At 41.5% G+C, this 25,624-nt stretch overlaps 1 protein-coding gene across 1 annotated transcript in view; it reads right to left on the bottom strand.

The window, feature by feature from the left end:
• The window catches only part of ppat (phosphoribosyl pyrophosphate amidotransferase), an 81,606-nt gene that overhangs the window by 13,228 nt on the left and 42,754 nt on the right, over positions 1-25,624 (bottom strand). The window contains exons 5-9 of the mRNA XM_070869883.1: positions 23,828-23,973; positions 18,179-18,257; positions 11,132-11,283; positions 10,477-10,604; positions 4,836-5,057 (exon numbers count right to left, since the gene is read on the bottom strand). Coding sequence (XP_070725984.1) covers positions 4,836-5,057; positions 10,477-10,604; positions 11,132-11,283; positions 18,179-18,257; positions 23,828-23,973 — 727 coding nt within the window. The remainder of the gene's footprint in view (positions 1-4,835; positions 5,058-10,476; positions 10,605-11,131; positions 11,284-18,178; positions 18,258-23,827; positions 23,974-25,624) is intronic.

The raw sequence follows: 25,624 nt of genomic DNA, 5'->3' as shown, positions 1-25,624 counted from the left end.
GTACAGTGTAAACAGCTGGGGCCCCAGCACAGAACCTTGCGGTACCCCACTAGTCACTGCCTGCCATTCTGAAAAGTCCCCATTTACTCCTACTCTTTGCTTCCTGTCTGACAACCAGTTCTCAATCCATGTCAGCACACTACCCCCAATCCTATGTGCTTTAACTTTGCACATTAATCTCTTGTGTGGGACCTTGTCGAAAGCCTTCTGAAAGTCCAAATATACCACATCAACTGGTTCTCCCTTGTCCACTCTACTGGAAACATCCTCAAAAAATTCCAGAAGATTTGTCAAGCATGATTTCCCTTTCACAAATCCATGCTGACTTGGACCTATCATATTACCTCTTTCCAAATGCACTGCTATGACATCCTTAATAATTGATTCCATCATTTTACCCACTACCGATGTCAGGCTGACCGGTCTGTAATTCCCTGTTTTCTCTCTCCCTCCTTTTTTAAAAAGTGGGGTTACATTGGCTACCCTCCACTCCATAGGAACTGATCCAGAGTCAATGGAATGTTGGAAAATGACTGTCAATGCATCCACTATTTCCAAGGCCACCTCCTTAAGTACTCTGGGATGCAGTCCATCAGGCCCTGGGGATTTATCGGCCTTCAATCCCATCAATTTCCCCAACACAATTTCCCGACTAATAAGGATTTCCCTCAGTTCCTCCTCCTTACTAGACCCTCCGACCCCTTTTATATCCGGAAGGTTGTTTGTGTCCTCCTCAGTGAATACCGAACCAAAGTACTTGTTCAATTGGTCCGCCATTTCTTTGTTCCCCGTTATGACTTCCCCTGATTCTGACTGCAGGGGACCTACGTTTGTCTTTACTAACCTTTTTCTCTTTACATATCTATAGAAACTTTTGCAATCCGTCTTAATGTTCCCTGCAAGCTTCTTCTCGTACTCCATTTTCCCTGCCCTAATCAAACCCTTTGTCCTCCTCTGCTGAGTTCTAAATTTCTCCCAGTCCCCGGGTTCTCTGCTATTTCTGGCCAATTTGTATGCCACTTCCTTGGCTTTAATGCTATCCCTGATTTCCCTTGATAGCCACAGTTGAGCCACCTTCCCTTTTTTATTTTTACGACAGACAGGAATGTACAATTGTTCATCCATGCGGTCTCTAAATGTCTGCCATTGCCCATCCACAGTCAACCCCTTCAGTATCATTCGCCAATCTATCCTAGCCAATTCACGCCTCATACCTTCAAAGTTACCCTTCTTTAAGTTCTGGACCATGGTCTCTGAATTAACTGTTTCATTCTCCATCCTAATGCAGAATTCCACCATATTATGGTCACTCTTCCCCAAGGGGCCTCGCACAACGAGATTGCTAATTAATCCTCTCTCATTACACAACACCCAGTCTAAGATGGCCTCCCCCCTAGTTGGTTCCTCGACATATTGGTCTAAAAAACCATCCCTTATGCACTCCAGGAAATCCTCCACCGTATTGCTTCCAGTTTGGTTAACCCAATCTATGTGCATATTAAAGTCACCCATTATAACTGCTGCACCTTTATTGCACGCACCCCTAATTTCATGTTTGATGCCCTCTTCAACATCACTACTACTGTTTGGAGGTCTGTACACAACTCCCACTAACGTTTTTTGTCCTTTGGTATTCTGCAGCTCTACCCATATAGATTCCACATCATCCAAGCTAATGTCCTTCCGAACTATTGCCTTAATTTGCTCCTTAACCAGCAATGCTACCCCACCTCCTTTTCCTTTTATTCTATCTTTCCTGAATGTTGAATACCCCTGGATGTTGAGTTCCCAGCCCTGATCATCCTGGAGCCATGTCTCCGTAATCCCAATCACATCATATTTGTTAACATCTATTTGCACAGTTAATTCATCCACTTTATTGCGGATACTCCTTGCATTAAGACACAAAGCCTTCAGGCTTGTTCTTTTAACACCCTTTGTCCTTTTAGAATTTTGCTGTACAATGGCCCTTTTTGTTCTTTGCCTTGGGTTTCTCTGCCCTCCACTTTTCCTCATCTCCTTTCTGTCTTTTGCTTTTGCCTCCTTTTTGTTTCCCTCTGTCTCCCTGCATTGGTTCCCATCCCCTTGCCATATCAGTTTAAATCCTCCCCAACAGCACTAGCAAACACTCCCCCTAGGACATTGGTTCCGGTCCTGCCCAGGTGCAGACCGTCCGGTTTGTACTGGTCCCACCTCCCCCAGAACCAGTTCCAATGCCCCAGGTATTTGAATCCCTCCCTGTTGCACCACTGCTCAAGCCACGTATTCATCTGCACTATCCTGCGATTCCTACTCTGACTATCACGTGGCACTGGTAGCAATCCCGAGATTACTACTTTTGAGGTCCTACTTTTTAATTTAGCTCCTAGCTCCTTAAATTCGTTTCGTAGGACCTCATCCCTTTTTTTACCTATGTCGTTGGTACCAATGTGCACCACGACAACTGGCTGTTCTCCCTCCCTTTTTAGAATGTCCTGCACCCGCTCCGAGACATCCTTCACCACTCTTTTAGGCAGCGAGTTCCAGATCCCCACAACCCTCTGAGTAAAGAAGCACCCCCATCAAATCCCATCTAAACCTTCCACCAACCACCTTAAAACTATGCCCCCTCGACCAATGGAAATAGACCCTTATTATCCATTATGTCCAGGCCCCTCAATATTTTGTACACCTCAATGAGGTCTCCTCTCAACCTCCTCTGTTCCAATGAGGACAAACCCAGCCTATCCAATCTGTCTTCATAACTAAGATTCTCCATTCCAGGCAGCATCCTAGTAAATCTCCTCTGCACCCTCTCTAGTGCAATCACGTCCTTCCTATAATAATCAGTAGTAGGGAAAATGCTGGAGTCTATTATAAAGGTTGTGATAATGGCACTTAGATACTATTAAACAAAGTCAACGTGGATTTATGAAAGGAAAATCATGTTTGACAAACCAACTGGAGTTTTTTGAGGATGTAACTGATGGAATAGATAAGAGAGAACCAGTGGATGTAGTGTATTTGTATTTTCAGAAGGCCTTTAATAAAATCCCACATAAGAGGCAAAATTAAAGCACATTGGATTGGGAGTAATGTATTGGCATGGATTGAAAATTGGTTAACTGACAGGAAACAGAGAGTAGGAATAAACTGATCTTTTTCGGGGTGGCGGGCAGTGACTAGTGGGGTACCACAGAGATCAGTGCTTGGGCCTCAGCTATTCACAATATATATAAATAATTTGGATGGGGGAACCAAATGTAATATTTCCAAGTTTGCTGACGACACAAAACTAGGTGAGATTGTGAGTTGTGAGGAGGATGCAAAGACGCTGCAAGGTGATTTAGATAGGTTGAGTGAGTGGGCAAACACATGCCAGATGCAGTATAATGTGGATAAATGAGAAGTTATCTACTTTGGTAGAAAAAACATAAGGATAAAGTATTATTTAAATGGTGATGGCTTGGGAAGTGTCGATGTACAGAGGGACCTGGGTGTCCTTGTACACCAGTCATTGAAAGCAAACATACTGGTGCAGCATGCAGTTAGGAAGGCAAATGGTATGTTGGCCTTCATTGCAAGAGGATTTGAGTACTGAAGCAAGGATGTCTTACTAGTTATTCAGAGCCTTGATGAGACCACACCTGGCGTATTGTGTGCAGTTTTGGTCTGCTTACCGAAGAAAGGATATACTTACCATAGAGGGAGTGCAGCGAAGGTTCACGAGACTGATTCCTGGGATGGCAGAACTGTCGTATGAGGAGATATTAGGTCGACTACGCCTCTATTCACTCGAGTTTAGAAGAATGAGAGGGGATTTCATTGAAACATATAAAATTCGGAGGGGGTTGAACAGACTGGATGCGGGGAGGATATTTCCTCTGGCGGGGAAGTCTAGAACAAGGGGTCACAGTCTCAGGATACGGGGTAGGAAATTTAGGACTGAGATGAGGAGAAATTTCTTCACTCAGAGGGTGGTGAACCTGTGGAATTCTCTACCACAGAAGGCTGTGGAGGCCAAGTCACTGAATATATTTAAGAAATATATAGATTTCTAGACACTAATGGCATCAAGGGGTATGGGGAGAAAGCAGGAATATGGTGTTGAGGTAGAGGACTTCATAAAACACTGGTTCGGCCTCAACTATCGTGTCTGATTTTGGACATTGGACTTTAGAAAGAATGTGAAGATCTTAAAGAGGGTTCAGAAATGATTTACGAGAATGATTCTAGGAATGAGGGACTTAAGTTACATAGATATTTCTTGCAGAGGGTCGACACAGGCTCGACCGCCCGAATGGCTTTCTTCTGTGCTGTAACCATTCTATGATTCTAAAATCCATTTTTTGAATGATTATTTTAAAGTGCTACATCATTTAAAAAACATGAAATGCCTCAAGGAAGCAAACCACAGAAGAATTCCACATTTACAAGAACTTTAAAAAAATTCAATTACTTAAATTTGACTAAATACAGTTGTACCTCTCCAGTCCGGCACACTTGAGACCTGACCAGTGCCGGAACAGAGAATTTCCCAAACCACGGGAGGTCTCGCTTACCGGTACTGGTGGACAGCGCTCGGGCTCCTGTATGTGAGTGCATGCCACGGCAGCCTGTGGACTGCTCCCTCAGCAACTGCGCACGCACTGACACACTGACTGATCAGCCATTGCAGCCGATCGAAACTTAAAAAAAAAAATAAACACTCCTCTCCCGCAGGCCCAACTAATGCCAAACCACGGATGAAAGAGTCCCGGATTAGAGAGGTACAACCTGTACTGAATTTCATGTTAAATGCACATAGTATAATGGTCTCTTTAAATTTCAAGAAATCACAACTTTTTTATTAATACCTCTTTGGCACCTGCTTCCTTCAGGACTTTGATGATTGGAGAAATAGTATTTCCACGTACAATCGAATCATCTATTAGCACAACCCGCTTTCCAGCAAAATTATCACTCAAGGCTCCAAATTTTTGTGCCACTCCAAGCTGCCGCAGTCTTGTATTTGGTTGAATAAATGTTCTGCCCACATAACGGTTTTTGCAGAGAACTTCGACATAAGGCAGGCCTGCCTGTAACAGAAATATAGAAAAAGAACAATTTGTAAATTCCTAAAAGATTTAAATAAAAAAAGTTAACTCCTTCCACTTTTTAGACCTTCCTATGGCCATCACCTATTCTTAAGAGCATTTAAATTAGCTGCTCGAAGAGGGATAAGAATTCTGAGGGAGACTTTGCCACCATTTGTGCCACTAAAACGTATTACTAGAGCAATATTCATAACACTGCAGTTACTTAGTCATCAAAGTTTACAAATCCAAATAAGTTAAGTTGCTTGATGAAGTAACGGTGAGGGTTGATGAGGATAGTGCAGTTGATGTTGCGTATATGGACTAAAAAAGGTTTTTGACAAAGTACCACATAACAGACTTGTTTGCAAAACTAAAGCCCATGGGATTTAAGGGACAGTGGCAGTGTGGATACAAAATTGGCTAAGGGACAGAAATCAAAGCATACAAGTGAACGGTTGTTTTTCAAACGGGAGGGAACTATACAATGGTGTTCCCTAGGAGTCGGAATTAGGTCCACTGCCCTTTTTGATATATATTAATAACCTGGATTTGGGTAAACAGGGCAAAATGTCAAAGTTTGCAGATGACACAAAACTCAGAAATATAACAAACAAAGAGGAGGACAGTAACAGACTTCAGGAGGACATCGACAGACTCGTGAAATGGGAAGACAAATGAAATTTAACGCAGAGAAGTGTGAAGTGATTAGTAGTAAGAATGAGGAGAGGCAATATAAACTAAATTATACAATTTTAAAGAGGCTGCAGGAACAGGAATTGGGCTGTGTGTGCACAAATCTTTGAAGGTGGCAGGACAAGTTGAGAAGACTGTTAAAAATGCATATAGTATCCATGGCTTTATTAATAGAGGCATAGAATACAAAAGCAAGGAAATTATATTGAACATTTATAAAACACGGGTTAGCCCTTAGCTGGAGTATTGTGTTCAATTCTGGGCACCCCACTTTAGGAAGGATGTTAAGGGCCTCAGAAAGGATGCAGAAGAGATTTACCAGAATGGTACCAGGGATAAGGGACTTCAGCCATAGAGTCAATACGGTACAGAAGGAGGCCATTCAGCCCATCGAGTCCATGCCGGCTCTCTGTGGAGCAATCCAGTCAGTCCTATTCCCCCGCTCTATTCCCGTAGCCCTGCATTTACTTCCATCAAGTGCCTATTCAATTTCCTTTTGAAATCATTGATCATCTCCGCTTCCACCATCTTCAACGGCAACGAGTTCCAGGTCATCACACTCGCTGCATAAAAAAGTTCTTCCTCACATCTCCCCTGTATTGTGAATGTTTAAAAATGTATAGAGACATTGAAGTTGAGAACGTGGGAATTGTATAGGGACAGTATAAGCTAACAAAGAATTCATGGAGGAATAGCCATGACATCTCAGACTCGAGACTGCGAAATGTTACAACACTAACACATATTGAAACAAAACCCACAGCTTGCAGAAAAACCTCAAGGTCTTATTAAATCATGTTATTAACCTGAAACATTAACAGGTCTTTGTTTAAAATCAGACCATACTTAGGTCGGCTTATGAGTGGACAAAGGGAAAGAGGGATCAAAAGGGATAGGCTGGACTAGGATGTCACTCTAGCCCTATCTTGTTATCTTTTACCGAAAATGTATAACTGTCATCCCTTTACAATGTAACGTCACTTTGTCCGTAGGAAGTGGGTGCGTTCTATCAGAGTTGCATTCCTTCTGTCTGATAAGGTCCCCGATCGGGATTTGCTTTTTAAATAAAAGCTTGCTTTGTTTAAAGCACAAACGGTATTCGTTTCAGTAATTTTGCTGAACCAGATTGAGGTAAAAGAATCCAGAAATCAACAGTATCTCTTGCCCAAAACCTTAAATCTGTGTCCCCTAGTCCTTGTACCAACAGCTAATGGGAACAGCCTTTCTCTGTTTGCCTTATACAAACCAGTCATAATTTTGTATACCTCTAACAAATCTCCCCTCAACCTCCTTTGCTCCAAGGAGAACAATCCCAGCTTTTCCAACCTAACCTTGTAGCTAAAATCCCTCATCCTTGGAACCATTCTGGTAAATCTCCTCTGCACCCTTTCAAGGACCTTCACATCCTTCCTAGGTGACCAGAACGGGACGCAATACTCTAGTTGTGGCCTAACCAGAGCTTTATGAAAGTTCAGCATAACCTCCCCGCGTTTGTACTCAATACCTCTATTTATGAAGCCCAAAATCCCATATGCTTTGCTATCTACTCTCTCAACATGTCCTGCCATCTTCAAAGATCTATGCACATGAACCCCAAGGTCCCTCTGTTCCTGCACACTCTTTAGAACTGTGCCATTAAGTCTATATTGCTTCTCCCTATCTCTTCTGCTGTATTAAATTCCATCTACCACTTGTCTGCTCATTCTGCTAGCCTATCTATGTCCAGCTGTAGCCGATTGGCATCATTCTCACTTTTACCACATCTCCAAGTTTGGTATCATCGTCAAATTTTGAACTTTTACTCTGTATTCCAATACCCAAGTCATTTATATTTATCAAAAAAAAAGCAGTGGTCCTAACACTAACCCTTGGGGAACACCACTGTCTACCATCCTCCAGTCTGAAAAACAACTATTTACCACGACTCACTGTTTCTGTCTTTAAGTCAATTTCTTATCCAAGCTGACACTGACCCTCCTATTCCATGAGCCTCAATTATTAACCAGTCTTTTATGTGGTATTTTGTCAAACATGTTCTTAAAATCCATATAGACAACATCCACTTCATTCCCTTCATCAACCTTCTCTGTTACTTCACCAAAAAATTCAATTAGATTAGTCAAACACGATCTACCTTTTACAAATTTGTGCTGGCTCTCCTTAATTAACTTAAACCTCTCCAAGTGCCTGTTAAATGTTTTCCTTGATTATTGTTTCTAAAATCTTACCCACCACTGATGTTAAACTGACTGGCCTGTAGTTACTAGGATTGTCCTTGTACCCTTTCTTGAACATTTGCCACTTTTCCATCCTCTGGCACCTCCCCAACATCTCGGTAAGATTATGGCAAGCCCTTCCGCTATCTCACCCCCACTTCCCTTAGCAACCTGTGATGCAAGCCATCCGGACCAGGTGACTTATCCACTCTAAGCATATCCAGCCTATCAATTTTCACCCGATCCATTATCTCTACTATCTCCCCTTCTACCAATATTTTATCAGCATTCTTTTCCTTAGTAAATATCGACACAAAGTACTCATTAAATATTCTAGCCTTGCCCTGCAGAGATCACCTTCTTTGTCCCTAATAGACCCCTCTCCACCTCTTACTACCTGCTTACTATTTACATGCCGGTACATGAAGATTTTTGGGTTCTCTTTTATGTTAACTGCTATTCTATTCTCATATTTTCTCTTTATCAGTCTTATTTTCCTCTTCACTTCCCCTCTCAACTTATGGTATTTGGCCTGGTTCTCACTTGAAAATTCACCTGACATGCATCATACATCCTCTTTTTTTGGTTTCATCATATTCTCTATCTCCCTCGTCATCCAAGGAGCCCTGGCTTTGGTTCCCTTACCTTTCCTTCTTGTTGGAATGTACCTAGCCTGTACCTGAAACATCTCCTCCTTAAAAATCACCCATTGTTCTGTTGCCATTTTCCCCGGCAATCTTTGGTTCCATTTTACCTTGGCTAGATCCGCTCATCCCATTGAAGTTAGCCCTCTTCCAATTTAGAAGTTCCAGTCTTGCTTGTTCCTTGCTCTTCTCCATTACTAATTTAAACCTTATGATTCGATAATCATTCTTACCCAAGTGTTCTCCCAGACACTTGGCTCACCTCATTCCCCAGCACCAGATCCAACAATGCCTCCTTCCTAGTTGGGCTGAAAACATACTGGTCAAGGAAGTTCTCCTAAACACATTACAGAAATTCCTCCCCGTCCTTTCCCTTTTTCTAACATTATCCCAGTCGATATTTGGGTATTTAAAATCTCTATAGTTCTTGCACATCTGTGTGATTTTCCTGCAGATTTGCTCCTCTATCTCTCTCACTATTTGGAGTCCTGTAGAATACCCCCAATAGCATGATCAAATCCTTTTTGCTACTCATCTCTAACCAAATAGATTTTGTCCTTGCTCCCTCAAGGACATCCTCGCTTTCCAACATTGCAATGTCTTCCTTAATCAGTACTGCCACCCACCTCCATTTTTTCCTTTCCCTATCTTTTCTGAACATCTTGTATCCGTGAATATTAAGCACCCAGTCCTCACTATTTTTAAGCCAGTTATGTGGAAAGACTGAAGAAGCTGGGGGTTGTTCTCTTTAGAGTAGAGAAGGTTAAGGGGAGATTTGATAGAGGTGTTCAATATCATGAACAGTTTAGATAGAGTGAATATGGAAATTTCTTGGAGGTAACAAAGAGAGTCGATGAGGGTAGTGTGTTTGATATAGTCGACATGGATTTTAGCAAGACTTTTGAAAGGTCCCACATGGCAGACTGATCAGAAAAGTAAAAGCCCATGGGATCCAAAAGTGGCCCATGGGAAAGTATTAAGATGGATCCAAAATTGGCTCAGTGGCAGGAAGCAAAGGGTAATGGTTGATGGGTGTTTTTGTGACTGGAAGGCTGTTTTCTGTGGGGCTCCGCAGGGCTCAGGACGAGATACTTTGCTTTTATCAGTCTTTTATCATCAATGATTTAGACTTCAATGTAGGGACCAGGATTGAGAAGTTTGTAGATGATACAAAAATTGGCCATTGTGATTGATATTGTGAAAGAAAGCTTTAGACTACAGGAAGGTATCAATGGATTGGTCAGGTGAGCAGAAAAGCAGCAAATGGAATTCAATCCGGTGAAGTGTGAGGTAATGCATTTAGGGAGGGCTAACAAAGTAAGGGAATACACAATAAATGGTAGGATATTGAGGAGTGTAGACCTTGCAGTGCATGTCCACAGATCCCTGAAAGTAGGACAGATAGATAAGGTGGTTAAGAAGGCATGCGGGATACTTTCCTTTATAGACGAGGCACAGAATACAGACACAATGGGCCGAATGACCTCCTTCTATGCCGCAAGTCTCTATGCTTCTATGGTTCCATGAAACTGTTTCCAGTGGCTAAAGGGTCAATAATCAGAGGATACGAGGAAACTTTTTTTTAATGCAGTGAGTTGTGTGATCTCGAATGCATTGCCTGAAAGGGTGGTGGATGCAAATTCAACAGTAACTTTCAAAAGAGAATTGGATAAATACTGGAAGGGAAAACATCTACAGGGCTTTAGGGAATGAGCAGGGAAGTGAGACTAATTGTATAGCTCTACCAAAAAGCTTGCACAGGCGCAATGGGCCAAATAGCCTCCTTCTGTGCTGTATCATTCTACGATTCTAAGTAATTGCACTTCTGTTCACCATTGATTTACTGGTCTGGAGCTCTTTACATACCTCTTGTGCATAACCAAGTGCTGCTGGAGTTGCAGATTCTGGAACTGTGCTGACCAAGTCTGCATCGACAGGAGCCTCAATGGCAAGCTGCCGCCCACAACGCTGCCTGACTGTATATACCATCTGTCCTTATGAATTAAAGGAAATCGATACACAAGTGAATATAGTACAGCTACACTGAAAAGTACAGATTAGTGTGACTACATGAAATGAAAATCTGGGATAACATATTTTTTGCCGAACTGCACAATGTAAGTACAGACAGTTTTTTTTGTATGACAGTTTCATTTTGAAGCAGGCGTTTTGGTAAGATTCAGTGCATAAGCCAGGTTTCACGATTAGAAGCTTGAATGTGTGATTTGATTCATAGCCACCTTCTGACAATCTTGACAACCTAACTCTATAGCTACGTGAGCTAAAATAAAATCAGACAAGTGTATTTCTGATTGCAATTTTGGATCCTTCATAGGGCAATTATCAACATTATGTAAACTTTATATTAGAGATTCAAAAACAACTTGTTTTACAATTACTGTAAAGCTTTCAGCTGAAGATTTAAAAATGAGGGCAAAACAAGTTATAATATACAACAGGATCCATACGAAGATAATTAAAAATGATTGCATGAAGCATCCTGTTGAAAATTCACAATTACCTTCAAATATGGAGTCAGGTCTGGCAAAATAAACATACTCAAAAATACAGAATGCAGGTGGATCTCCTCCAGCCCTTGGTACAAGGTCAAGTGTCTGGATTCCATTCTGAGAGATCTGTACAATTTCTCCCGGTAATATTTCACGATAATACCTAGGAAAAAAGTAGAGGAGCAATACTTAATGTTCTACCAAACAATAACTCCCTGACGTTCCAAGCCACTCACTCAAAATGTATAAATGACGCAAGCCAGCAATGAAACACCTTGTAGCAGATGATGGCGCTAAGGAACAAATAACAGCAATGTAAAGTTTTTCTGAAAATCAGCCTCATTAACTGCTCAACTCTCCTGCTCAACAGCCATGAGCATGCAACCCTGCATGGTGTGTGTGTGCTTGGCATCAGCCCTACTCAAAATACATAACACTACATTTATCTACATTAAATGACACCTGCTAGACACAGGCACATTCCCCACCACATTTAGATTTGCCCATTATATATTTTTCTCATTTACAGTCTTGACATCCACAAATATTTTTGTAGCATTTTCAAATTTACAGACCTCGTGATACCTTCATCGAGATCATTCATAAAAATAGTGAAGAGAAACGGCCAGAACACTGATTCTTGGGGTTCTCCATTAGTAACTGGTCCCCAAGCAGAACTACTACCATTAATAACAACTATCTATCTACATAATACAACGAATTGTTTACCTAACCCCAAATCTGTCTGCTGATCCTGTGGGACTCCAACTTTCTAAGTATTGCGTGGCATCTTGTCGAATGCTTTTTTGAAAAATTAAGGTCAACTTGGCTACCTACATCCACCAACCTAGTGACTTCCTCAAAAAATTTAACCAGGTTGGTGAGGCAGCAATTTCTTGCCCCTCCCTATCTCTGTAATCTCTTTCATTCAGCCTCACAACCCCACAAGATGTTTGTGCTCCTCAAATTCTGCCTCTTGAGCATCCCTGATTATAACTGCTCAACCATCATTGGCTATGCCTTCAACTGCTTGGGCCCTAAGCTCAAACTCCCTCCCTAAACCGCTTTATCCTCCTTTCAGACACTCCTTAAAATCTACCTCCTTTTTGGTCATCTGCCACAATTTCTTCTTATGGGGCTCGGTATCAAATTTATCGGTTTTGCCTTATAGCACTGCTGTGAAGTGCCTTGGGATGTTTTACTATGTTAAAGGCTCTATATAAATAAAAGTTGCTGCTGTTGAAGCCATGTTAAGACTCTCTGATAACCTCTTCTCTGCAATTTAACTAAAACCAAAATCAAGCAAATGGACCTGATGAAACGTTAGCTGTTTTTCTCTCCACAGATGCTGCCTGACCCGCTGAGATTTCCAGCATTTTCTGTTTTTATTCAGTAATTGGACTTTCAAAAGGCTTCTAACAAGGTCCCACACAAGAGATTAGTGTGCAAAATTAAAGCACATGGTATTGGGGATAATGCATTGACGTGGATAGAGAACTGGCTGGCAGACAGGAAGCAAAGAGTAGGAATAAATGGGTCCTTTTCAGAATGGCAGGCAGTAACTAGTGGGGTACCGCAAGGTTCAGTGCTGGGACCCCAGTTATTTACAATATACATTAATTATATACATTATATTCACTGGAATTAAGAAGAATGAGAGGGGATCTCATAGAAACATATAACATTCTGACGGGATTGGACAGGTTATATGCAGGAAGAATGTTCCCTATGTTGGGGAAGTCCAGAACCAGGGGTCACAGTCTAAGGATAAGGGGTAAGCCATTTAGGAGCGAGATGAGGAGAAACGTCTTCACTCAGAGAATTGTGAACCTGTGGAATTCTCTACCACAGAAAGTTTTTGAGGCCAGTTCATTATATTCAAAAGGGAGTTAGATGTGGCCCTTACAGCTAAAGGGATCAAGGGATATGGAGAGAAAGCAGGAATGGGGTACTAAAGTTCCATGATCAGCCATGATCATATTGAATGGTGGTGCAAGCTCGAAGGGCTTAATGGCCTACTCCTGCATCTATTTTCTATGTTTCTATTACTACTATGTTTATACCATTCTAATAAACAAGTTACAGGCAAATGTTGCAGGTCAGAGACTTTATTAACCATCAGGTCAAAAACGTGCAACTGTTCTTTGGAGCTTGGTGCTGGATCTAAACAAATGTTTTAAGCCTTGAGATTGTAATTTCAAAAGACAAAATAAGGATACTCCAATACGGACTGCGTGCTATGCCTCTTTGGTTTTAAAACTGTAATGACTTACTGTGTCCTCAAAACAAAAAATAGGCAATGTTCAGGACCTAAATTCTGCTTTCGTTATAGTATTGTGTTTTGTCAATGGGAACACATTCAGATCATATATAAAATGTGAACATTGATGGGTCAGACATGGTAATAGTCGACAGCTCACCTGTTAAACAATTCTCACCTTCTGCTATCGGCAACTTACCACCCCCAACTTCCCCCCGTCCCGCTGTCTAAACTTCCCATAGCCTAAAAAACCCTAATAGACCGTAATAGGGGGTCCTAAACACGTAAACCCTTACCCTAGTCCCATTCCTGCAAATCCCACGAGTTCGAGCCATTCGGGCCTACCTCAGGATTCCCACCACATCACCCATCGGTGATAGTGACGGGCCTCCTGCGGTGACTGGACCTCTGGAGGTGTCGACCTGGACCTGGCTATCGGGCCTCCACCCCCGCCCTCCCCACCCACCCCCTCCAGCGGCGATCGGAACACCTCCAGCGATGGCAGATGGGCTTCTCCTCCACGACGGAGTCTGAGCCTCCTTGACGACGGCTGAACCTTCTGCGGCGACCGGGTCTCCTCTCCTACGACGGCGACCGTCCTCCCCTCCTCCCTCAACGACGACTGGAGCTCTCCTTCCCCACTGGAGACCTGGCCTCTTCTCCTCCTCCAACAAGTGGTGAGTATCATGGCTATGACGCCCCCCCGCCCTGAACCCCAGTGGGTCACTGACCCTCCCAATGCCTGCCCCAACCAAGCCTCGGACCACCTACCATCAATCATTTAGACGAAGGAATTGAATGTAATATCTCCAAGTTTGCGGATGATACTAAGCTGGGTGGCAGTGTGAGCTGTGAGGAGGATGCTAAGAGGCTGCAGGGTGACTTGTACAGGTTTGGTGAGTGGGCAAATGCATGGCAGATGCAGTATAATGTAGATAAATGTGAGGTTATTCACTTTGGTGGCAAAAACAGGAAGGCAGAATATTATCTGAATGGTGACAGATGAGGAAAAGGGGAGGTGCAACGAGACCTGGGTGTCATGGTACATCAGTCATTGAAAGTTGGCATGCAGGTACAGTAGGCGGTGAAGGCGGAAAATGGCAGGTTGGCCTTCATAGTGAGAGGATTTGAGTAGAGGAGCGGAGAGGTCGTGCTGCAGTTGTACAGGGCCTTGGTAAGGCCACACCTTGAATATTGTATGCAGTTTTGGTCTCCTAATCTGAGGAAGGACATTCTTGCTATTGAGGGAGTGCAACGAAGGTTCACCAGACTGATCCCCGGGATGGCAGAACTGATATATGAAGAAAGACTGGATTGACTAGGCTTATATTCACTGGAATTTAGAAGAATGAGAGGGGATTGCATAGAAATATATAAAATTCTGATGGGATTGGACAGGTTAGATACAGGAAGTTCAGAACCAGGGGTCACAGTCTAAGGATAAGGGGTAAGCCATTTTGGATCGAGATGAGTAACTTCTTCACTCAGAGAGTTGCGAACCTATGGCATTCTCTCCCACAGAAAGTTGTTGAGGCCAGTTCGTTAGATATATTCAAAAGGGAGTTAGATATAGCCCTTACAGCTAAAGGGATCAAGGGGTATGGAGAGAAAACAGGAATGGGGTACTGAAGTTGCATGATCAGCCATGATCATGTTGAATGGTGGTGCAGGCTCGAAGGGCCGAATGGCCTGGTGCTTCACCTATTTTCTATGTTGCTATGTTTCAGTGCTCTCACAACACAGTTCTTATTTCTTTGAGCACCCGCAAATGCATGCAATCAGGACGAGCACTCAATCTGTTTTGAGATCTTTGAACTGCAGCAGAGCTGAGGCAGGCAATGTTGAGTATCGAAGTAAGCGTCTTGGTGAAGGAAGGGATATGGAGTTTGAAGCTCATGGCTGAACATGATGCTGAGTGCAGCTGAAAAATATAGGAGAGAAATATGTAGTTGTGTGTCAGGAGACAGTATTTTGGGTTATTGCAGGATGAAGTAGAGTTTGCAGTAGTTTGAGATGAGGTAACCCCACCCCCCCCACCAAACAAATATTTTTATTCTCAATTAAATAGCTTGATATTTTGCATAAGTGGAGCACATTTCCTACAAACTGAAACCTGCATCTCCACTGCTTATTCTACTGGAAGGCTATTTCCAGTGGGGTTCCGCAGGGCTCAGTGGGGTCCCTTTCTTTTTGTGGTATGTATCAATGATTTAGGAGATGCAGGTTTCAGTTCGTAGGGAATGTGCTCCGCTAATGCAAAATATCAAGCTATTTTAATGTAAGGGGCAGGATGAAGAAGTTTGCAGACAATATAAAAATTGGCTGTATGGTTGATAGTGAGGTCTACAGACCAAGTGTTGGAAAGTGGGATTAGGCTACATAGCTCTTTTTTGGCTGGCAGACATGATGGGCCAAATGGCCTCCTGTGAATATTTTCTGAGATACTGCTATGATACTAAATTAATATTGCCTAGGTTAAACAATGAATCCTGTTCACAGTAAATTACTCACTGCAGAAGATATAGGATGCCCACTACATCTTCTGCAAATTCAGACCGTGAAAAATATCACACCATTGCCCTACTTTGTAAAGGCTGAATTATTGTACAGTTTTATTTATAAATAACATTATTTACAGAAGCTAAAACAAAGGCAATGTACAATACAGAACAATTAACTATTTCATCACGTATTATATTGTTGGCTGTTTGAACGATAAGGTAGTCAAGGGTTATGGGGAGCGGGCAGGGAAGTGGAGTTAGATCAGAGCAGCCATGATCTTATTGAACGGCGGAGCGGGCTCGAGGGGCCGTATGGCCTACTCCTAATTCTTACGTTTTTATGTAGGTAATTGCTTACAACTGCTTCCAATAGCCTGGTAATTCTAGCAGTTGACCAGAAGGGATGCAAGTAACATATCCCATAAAATAAAGGAGTCATCTAACTAGGAGATATATATATTTTTTTTAAATGAGTAGCCATTTCAGTTTCCAATAAGCCGTGTGGCATTAATTATAGAATTGGGTTATCAAAGGCATACTTGATGCACTTAACGTAAAAGATGTACATACCCAACAGGACAAAATTCTATTTTTGTCACAGCAATGAATTACCATAACAATAACTACTTGTATGTATGTAGCGCCTTTAACGTTGTGAAATGTCCTAAGGCACTTAACAAGAACATTATGAGATTAAAAATTTGATACTAAGCAGCATAAGGAAAAATTGGTCAGGTGACCAAAAGCTTGGACAAAGAGGTAGGTTTCAAGGAGCATCTTGAAGGAGGAAAGAGAGGTAGAGAGGCGGGGAGGTTTAGGCAGGGAATTCCAAAGTTTAGGGCCTCGGCGACAGAAGGCACGGCCACCAATGGTTGAGCGATTATAATCAAGGATGCTCAAGAAGGCAGAATTAGAGGAGTGCAGACAGCTTGGGGGGGGGGGGGGGTTGTGGGGCTGGAGGAGATTACAGAGATAGGGAGGAATTTGAAAACAAGAATTAGAATTTTGAAATTGAGGTGTTGCTTAACCGGGAGCCAATGTAGGTCAGCGAGCACAGGGTAATGGGTGAGCGGGACTTGGTGCGTTAACGCACAAGAAGCGCTTTGTACAACATAATACGTTGGCTTATATATAATTCTTCCTTATGATACATTAACTGGACCAACCATATAAATACCATAGCTACAAGAGCAGAGCAGAGGCTTGGTAGTCTGTCTCTATTGCTCACCTCTTGACCCCTCAAAGTCTTGCCACTATCTACAAGGATCAAGTCAGGAGTGTGATGGAATACTCACCATCCATCTGGGTGGGTGCAGCCACATCACTTAGAAACCTCAACATTAACCAAGACAAAGCAGTTTGCTTGATTAGTGCAACATCTATTCCTCCACCACCAGTGCACTGTGGCTACTGTTTATAGGATGTACTGCAGTGACTCACCAAGGTTACTTTAGCAATACTTCCCTCCCATGCAACCTCTACCACAACGAAGGACAAGAGCAGCAATGTTGCGGGAACAGTGTCATTTCCAAGTTCTCCTCCAAGTCACACACCATTCTGAATTAGAGATATATCACTGTTCCTTCACCATAACTAGGGACAATAATTGCAGTTTTGACAGTGTTATCTACATTGTAAGAACAAATAAAATATATTGGTACAAATACATTAAATAAACCTGGTGGGTTCAAGTCCCACTCTAGGATTTGAGCACATAATCTAGGCTGATATTTCAGTATAATACTAAGGAAGTGCTGTATTGTTAGCAGTACTGTTTATGGATATGCTCAGGTGAACATAAAAGATCCCATGACACTATCCCAGTATTCTTATTAATATTCATCCCCCAACCAACACCACCAAAATAGTTTAACAGATTATTCATCTAATTGCTGTTAGTGGGACATTGCTGAGAGCAAGTTGATTGTTGTGTTTGCCTACATAATAACATTTACTACACTTCAAAGTCATTAGTTGTGAAAAGCACTTTGGGACATCCGGAAGATGTGAAAATTGCTATGTAAATGCAAGACTGTCTTTATTTTGTTCTAGTGACAGCATTATCAGATTTATTATTTTTATTGGGATGTATGGAGGTGGGAAAATGCAGGGGTTTTGTTCAAACGATATTGAAATGTGTATACCATGCACAATAACCTTGATGCTATGCATGTTAGGCTAGCCATCAGCGTATGTGTGATTTAACCTGAAACAAAACTTTTTATTTTTTTAAATGTATACATTTATTTGTGTTAAAACCCTCTGTCACCATTAGTAAAGGTAACTATCAGCCTCACCTAGCTCCAATAGATTGGAAACTGCACGATTCAGAAGAAACCACCCATCCTTCAGTTTCTGTATCAGTATCTGGTTCACCTATATTCAAAAGAAAAAGGACAAAAGCATCCAAATAAAAATGTACCAAGTTTCAATAATTAGTAGAAACTATATTTATTAAATAATCTTAATTTCCAATTTAGAATTTTTGGACCTGAAATGAAAGAATTGTTATTATAAGACTGCCGAGTTATGATCACATTTAAAATGGAAAATTTGTTAATGTGTCATCTCCCTTTGCAATATATGAGGAAGAAACATGCTCCCCTTCCTGGCCCCAAAGTGAGCCAACATTATCTCTTTCCCTTTCAAAATGGCTATCACCACCCTTCCCTCCCCAAATAAATACTTATCCATTCTCCCCAACTACTGCCCCATTTTCAAATTCCCTTTCCTCTCTTAGGTTATTGAATTTGTCCGCTTTCCAGCTTTTTGTGCTCATCTCTCCTGAAATTCCCCCATTTGAATCCCTCCAGTCTGTCTTCATCCTTTGTCACAGCGAAAAATAGCTCTAGTGAAAGACATGAATGACATCCCTTGTGACTGCAAATGTAGTGCATTACCCCTCATCTTCCACCAATGCCATTCATCAGTCATCCTGCTCCACGAGAATGTCTTTGCATATTTCTAATTCTACCAATCAATATGCAGCCATAGCTTCTTTTCCCTCATTGGTCACCTCCCTATTTCCGCTAAGACATCCCGGTTCACGTGGAGCCTGTCCCATCAGTACAGCTCCTTCCTGTCCCAGAACTGGTGCCAGTGTCGCTTTCTGTCTGCTTCTATGCCAATTTGCATGTGGCTCGGGCAATAATCCAGGGACATGAGCTCATAAATCTAGGCTGACACTCTAGTGCAGTACTGAGGGAATGCTGCACTGTTGGAGGTACCGTCTTTCGAATGAGACGTTAAACCGAGGCTCCGTCTGCCCTCTCAGGTGGACATAAAAGATCCCATGGCACTATTTTGAAGTTATCCCCGGTGTCCTGGCCAATATTTATCCCTCAATCAACATAACAAAAATAGATTATCTGAGCATTATCACATTGCTGTTTGTGAGAGCTTGCTGTGTGCAAATTGGCTGCCGCGTTTCCCATATTACAACAGTGACTACACTCCAAAAAGTACTTCATTGGCTGTAAAGCGCTTTGAGACATCTGGTGGTCGTGAAAGTCTTTCTTTCTCTTTGGACCATCAACTCCAGGATTCCCCAAGGATCTGAGCTTGTCTCCCCTTGCACTGTATAAAAGCCCCCCCCCTCACCCTCCCTGGTGGTGGCTAGTTTATTTCCCAAAGATGGTGAAATGTTAACCCTAATGGTCTAAACAACAACTTTCATTTATATACATCCTTTAGTATAAAGAAATGCACTTCACAACTAAGGAAAACAGATACCCAGTTGGGAAGAGAGACATTAGGAAGGGTAAGACCATGGAGCGTTTGATGGATGAAGCAAAAGATCTTCAATTTAATGCTAGAGACTTTCTCTACTGTTAACCTGAAATTAGTCCTATAGTATGCAGGTAATCTTTAAGAATTGAGGAGAGTCACTGCGAGGAGCTGACCTGCTGGAGAATGATTGGTATTGGCCAGTATCAAGTTATCTCTTCTTGCAGCCCTTTCAATGCTGAGGAGTTGAAGAATAACTCCTCACCATGGAGGCAAAAGAAATTCAACTCAGATTGCTCAGGTCTCCAAGAGTTACTGTTGCCAATATTAGCAGCAATAACCAATCTATTTGAAATGGGTTAATGCCTCTGTTAAAACAGCAAATAAAGAAATATCAAGATAATATGTTAAGCATTCATGTGCTAATACTACCATTGGTAATTTTTGGTGTAATATATTTTACATTTACTGATAAACATGGAAGCAAAAAACTGAACTCAAATGGGCACATATGTGATACATTTTCCCAGATTTCTCAGTTCCCACAATTATTTCTAATTTACCTGGTATCACCAGGTACTAAAGTCCCACAAGCCTCCATATGCTCACTCCTTTTATGGAAATGGAGTTTCAGGATTGCCTCCAATCTGTCCTCTGTAGCCATCAGTGGAGAAGTGAAGGCACGTGAAACAGAAACTGGATGAAAAGTACTTAAGATGCATTCTATAGCCAGCTATTACAATGAACTCTCATGCACAAGCTCCAACATTTTATCCAATCTGATGAAAAAATGAAAACAGTGAACAAAGACTTTTAAGTTTTTACTTTTTATGATTTTATTCGCGTAAGACAAGTACAAATGAAAAGCTAATTTGACCATCAGCTTTATCACTCCGTAGAAAACTATGGTCCACCAACACAGCACCCAATGCCTCTTAAATAATTTTGGAGTTTCTGTCTCCATTACCCTATTTAGAAAATCACCCCAGTACGTTGGCCCAGAAATTGCAGTCAGAGGCATCCCGCGGGCAGATACCTCCAACCGCAATAATTTCTATAAAAGTACCTGGTGGTCCCGGAGGTTCGGCAACTTGCAGTCCTGGGGCTCTATAGAAAGGCCAGCCTAGGTGCCCATGTATCCCAGGATCATACAGATCTCTGGGATCATGTGGGCTGGCCCAACCTACCACAGTCGGGGGATCCCCATTCATACATTTGGTAATTCCATATATACGGATTTGCCCTAAGTATAAATGGGAATAGTCCCAAAAACACTGAAAATAAATTTTTAAAAACACATTACATATTTAAAATGAATTAAAATGCAATGTAATTAAATATTCAGTACAATTATTTTTTTGAAATTTTTTAAAACATGTTTTGACAGGGCTAAAAATCAATTTACGTTAATAGACAGAGTTTTAAATACATAAATAAGTGATAACATTTTATTTTGCTTTTTTTTTTAAACTCTTACGCTGGTAAAAGCAGGCCTTACACCTGCTTTTACCAGCATAAAAATTGCTGGGCAGGAGTTGGGCAAATAGGCCAACTCTCCACCCGCAGAGGCCCTTTTCCTTCGCATGCGTGCGATCTGTCAAAATCCTTTTGACAGAGCGCAAGTGCCGGATTTAGGCACATGCACTTCGCATACCTAAACCCGGAACTTGCGGGGACCCCAATGCACGTGCGCACCTCGTACGCGCCTGTGGAGCATGATTTCAGGCCCATTACTTTTCGTATGAAGAGATACTTCCTGACATCTATCCTGAATTTGCCTTTTATCAAATTGTACCTTGCCCTGCAGTCAATTTAAATTGAAATAGTCTTCCAGATGAACCATTCTTCATCCACTTAGTAGCCTGGAAATGATGGCAAACTTTTAGCAGATGAACTCTTATCATATTCAACTTTACTCTGCCATTTTAAAGCTGGCATTAGCCCATTTGATAACCACTTGGCTAAAATTGTGAACAAAGGAATGCCAAATACATGCATAAAGCATTCATCCGCTAATATTGTTAAATTATTTCTAGGCTAGTGTCGAACAGATCTCTGTAAGATTTCATCTGATTCACCTCTTTTCAGGATTCAAAAAATCTGAGTTCTTCTAACCTTTCTTTAGAACACAGTTCCCTGACACAAGGGATCAACCATGTGGCCTTTCTCTACACCATTTCCAGAGTTTGCATGTTTCCATTGTGCATTAGTAAACCAAAACTAAATACAGTACTCCAGATGTGCTCTGATCAGAGTACTTTTGTCTCTCTAATCCCTCCTGTCTTCCACCCTATCACAGACCTTCCATTTTGCTCTTTCTTCCCCTTCCCGTGCTTGTTAAGAATGTGTTCTTTCCGAACACTCTCGAGTTCTGACAAAGGGTCGTTGACCTGAAACGTTAACACTGCTTTCTCTCCACAGATGCTGCCTGACCCGCTGAGATTTACAGCATTTTCTGTTTTTATTCCTGATTCCAGCATCCATAGTATTTTGCTTTTGTTCTCATCCAGCATGATGTGTATAGAATCATAGAATGGTTACAGCACAGTAGGAGGCCATTCGCCTGGCGAGCCTGTGTCGGCTCCTTGCAAGAGCACTTCAGCTAGTCCCACTCCCCCACAGCCCTGAATTTTTTTTTGATCAGGGGCTTATCCAATTCTCTTTTGAAAGCCATGTTTGAATCTGCCTCCATCAACCTTTCAGACAGTGCATTCCAGATCTTAACCACTCGCTGCGTAAAAAAGCTTTCCCTCATGTCACCTTTGGTTCTTCTGCCAATCACCTTAAATCTGTGTCGTCTGGTTCCCGATCCCTCCGCAAATGGTAACAGTTTCTCTCTATCTACACTGTCTAGACCCCTAATGATTTTGAAGATGTGTACAGTGGCCAGGATATTTTCATATTCTTTTGGTGTTTAACTTCCTCACGTAGTAGGTGGGGCTAAATTTCCCCCAAAACAACACTGACTACAAAGTTTCAGCGCACAATGGGGTGAAAGACAACTGTTGCAGCTGTATTCACTTTATATCCAGCACACTGAACAGCACCAATCTGATCCCACCAGGGTTCCCAACCTCCATGTTTCCTGTGCTACAGAAGTTAAAATAACATCAGGGTCCTAATTGCATCATAAGAGTCCGATTTACATAGAATTATGAGCCTCCCACCTCTCCGTAGCCGGAGACCTGTTGGCCCCAATACTCGCCGCTGTTAATGGCCAAAAATTCCGGCCTCGCCGGGTCCTTACGAAGTGCGCATGCACCCGGTGAGGCCTCGCAAAAGCTGGTTCTCGGCGCGCAATGCACATGCACCGAGAACCAGCTTTTCCAATCTGTCAACATTTCTTTAGACTGATCTAACGGATCCCCACAGGAAGGACATCCACGGGTCAGAGATTGGGCTATTTACACAACTCTTGTCCATCGAATGTCCTTCAAACTCTTATGCCAGTGTAAGTTTTAAAACATATAAAAATTAAATTTAATCACTCATTTTTTATATTAAAAATCCTGCCCATTAAGGTTATTTTTAACACTATTAAGAGACATTAAAAACATTTTCAAAAAAAAATTTTTTTTCTAAAACATTTAATTATATTCAATTTCAATTAATTTTAAATATGTGAGGTGTTTTTAAAATTTATTATGCTGCGTTTCTTGTTTTAGGGGAATATTCTCTGATAATAATGGGAGCTCGTACAAATGTAACTCACCATTATTATCAATGAGAATACTAGATAGTGATTAGTTATCCACGTGATTCCAGCATATGCACACATACCTCAGACATGTTCCCATGCGTTGCACAGTGAATGAAGGCCTCCGACCGGAATTCTACGTTCCTCCGGGGCCACCAGGCATTTCCATAGATTTGTTTCGGGTTAGAAGAGTTTGTCCGAAGGAAGCCTCCAACCACAATTTTCAGCCTATTATTGTGGCGGGAATCATCAGTTCCACCATTTTAACCCTTTCCAGCCCATTTGGGAGGGTGGGGGGGGCGCGGTTGTTTAAAATCGAGGCCTAAATATTTTCTATAGATTTGAAACAGTATATGGCCTGGACGACTACTTAAAATAATTATATATATTATATTTTACATGTTTATACCAGGTTAAAAAAAATTACAAGAAAAAATGTGACAATGCTGGACAGTATTTTCTACAGAACATACCCTAATCTTTCATTTTCATTTAAGTTTTTAAAGATTTGGTTATTTCTTACCTGAACTGTACAATTTGGAGACTGGTACAAGACAGCCAAGGCATAGGGGACGATTCCCATAAGGGTCACGGACAGCATAGATTACATCTTTGTACATAAGAAGTATTGAATAAGAGGTAGGCGTTGCAGTCATCAAATTTCTAATCCTAGAAATCAAGATCAAAACCGGTGACTTAGGTCTCTTCTGTACAAACCATTAGTCACCATAAAACAATAACTAATAAAATCACCTTGCTAGAAGATTACATAACTAGCTTTATTGGACTGTTTGGTCCGCAAAGTTTTTATTATTTGCGAGCAGAAGAGGATCCATGCTTGAATTCAACTGGGTCACATACAAATGATAACTTGATTAAAAAAAATGTTCCAATGCATTATGTACTCCAATTTGGGGGATTAATTACAATGCTGTCATACCTAGTCAAACCAATGGCATTGTTTCGGCGTTAACCCAATACGTGTACCAGATTTTATTTTGATTATTTCCTTTCTCAATCATTCTCATATTGACATCATGAAGTAGACACATTCTGAAGGAATCCCTTTTACTTATGTCCCCTAGCACACCGGATTAATTGTTTGGCAGTTAAATTGAAACATATCTATACACTCAAGTCAGCATTGATTTCAGTTGGTTCATATACCTTCTGATCAGCACCTAGAACTGGACCAGATGCTGACCCACAGGAATCTCCATTGAACAATTTGCTCCTGCTCCAAAGCGGAGTGTGAAGAGATCTAAAATGTTGATTCTCCACATGACTAAGAAACAGATGAAAATAGAGCCCAAAATAATTTTTTTTAATGTATTCTGAAAATGATTTACATTTGATGATTATGGTAGAAATACTATATATTGCAAGTCATTGTGTCTTGAAGCCATGAATAAGCACAAAGTACAAGGAATTTTGACATCGAATGCATGGTGTACCTTTCTTTGGGAATACTTGATGTGACCAGAGAAACTTAATTTTCTGATTGGGCATAAGCCTGACCAGAAGTAGGGCAGCATAAGAGCATTCACATATCTCCATTTGCATTTCATGAGCCAGCACCATTTGCATAATTTCAGGGAGCCACCAGCATGGAAAAACCTTGTGATTGGAAACTTATCCCATGGTTAGGTGCAGAAATCATGTTGTGCTGCACGAATTACAGGACTGCAGCAGTTTAAAGGGGCAGGCACTGTGGTTTGGAAGGCAGTACCCTTGTGTTTTGAAACATGTAATTATTATGTTATTATTATACTATGCCTGCAAGCAGTTCAGCAGAGCAGTTTTCACCAAATGGGACATATAAATCCCATTGGAAGAAGTGAGTCAGAGTGGAGAGATCACTTTGTATGGTGGATAAGTATTGCAAGACCACTAGGCAAGCTGCCTAAGAATGGCAATGAGCTTGAATGCCATGAGGCAACACAAGATGTTTTGTGACTTTATCAGTTCAAACAAGGGAAACCATTGTCATCTTCCATTAATTCACTGTTCTATGTACCTATGTCACTTATAATTACTTCTACCCTCACTATCTTAAATTACATGAATTCTTATTTAGTACATAATTCCCTTAGCACCACCAGCCATTCCTTGGAAGTGCTCCTTCACATACACCTTTGCATGTACTCAGGTCAAAGTTATCATTCCCATCTAATGTAGCTGCATGATGAATACACATGTCAGCACATCCACTCTGGCTACATGGTGACACTTTGATATTATTACATATCATCAAGACAATTGAAACCTCTTCCATCTTCTTGCAGAAGGCAGCCCAAATGAACAAAACTAAGAAAGCACA

Source organism: Pristiophorus japonicus, chromosome 2 (assembly GCF_044704955.1).
Source record: "Pristiophorus japonicus isolate sPriJap1 chromosome 2, sPriJap1.hap1, whole genome shotgun sequence".
Taxonomy (NCBI): domain Eukaryota; kingdom Metazoa; phylum Chordata; class Chondrichthyes; family Pristiophoridae; genus Pristiophorus; species Pristiophorus japonicus.
The sequence above is the reverse complement of the archived record's forward strand: the minus strand, read 5'-3'. Positions and strand labels throughout refer to the sequence as shown.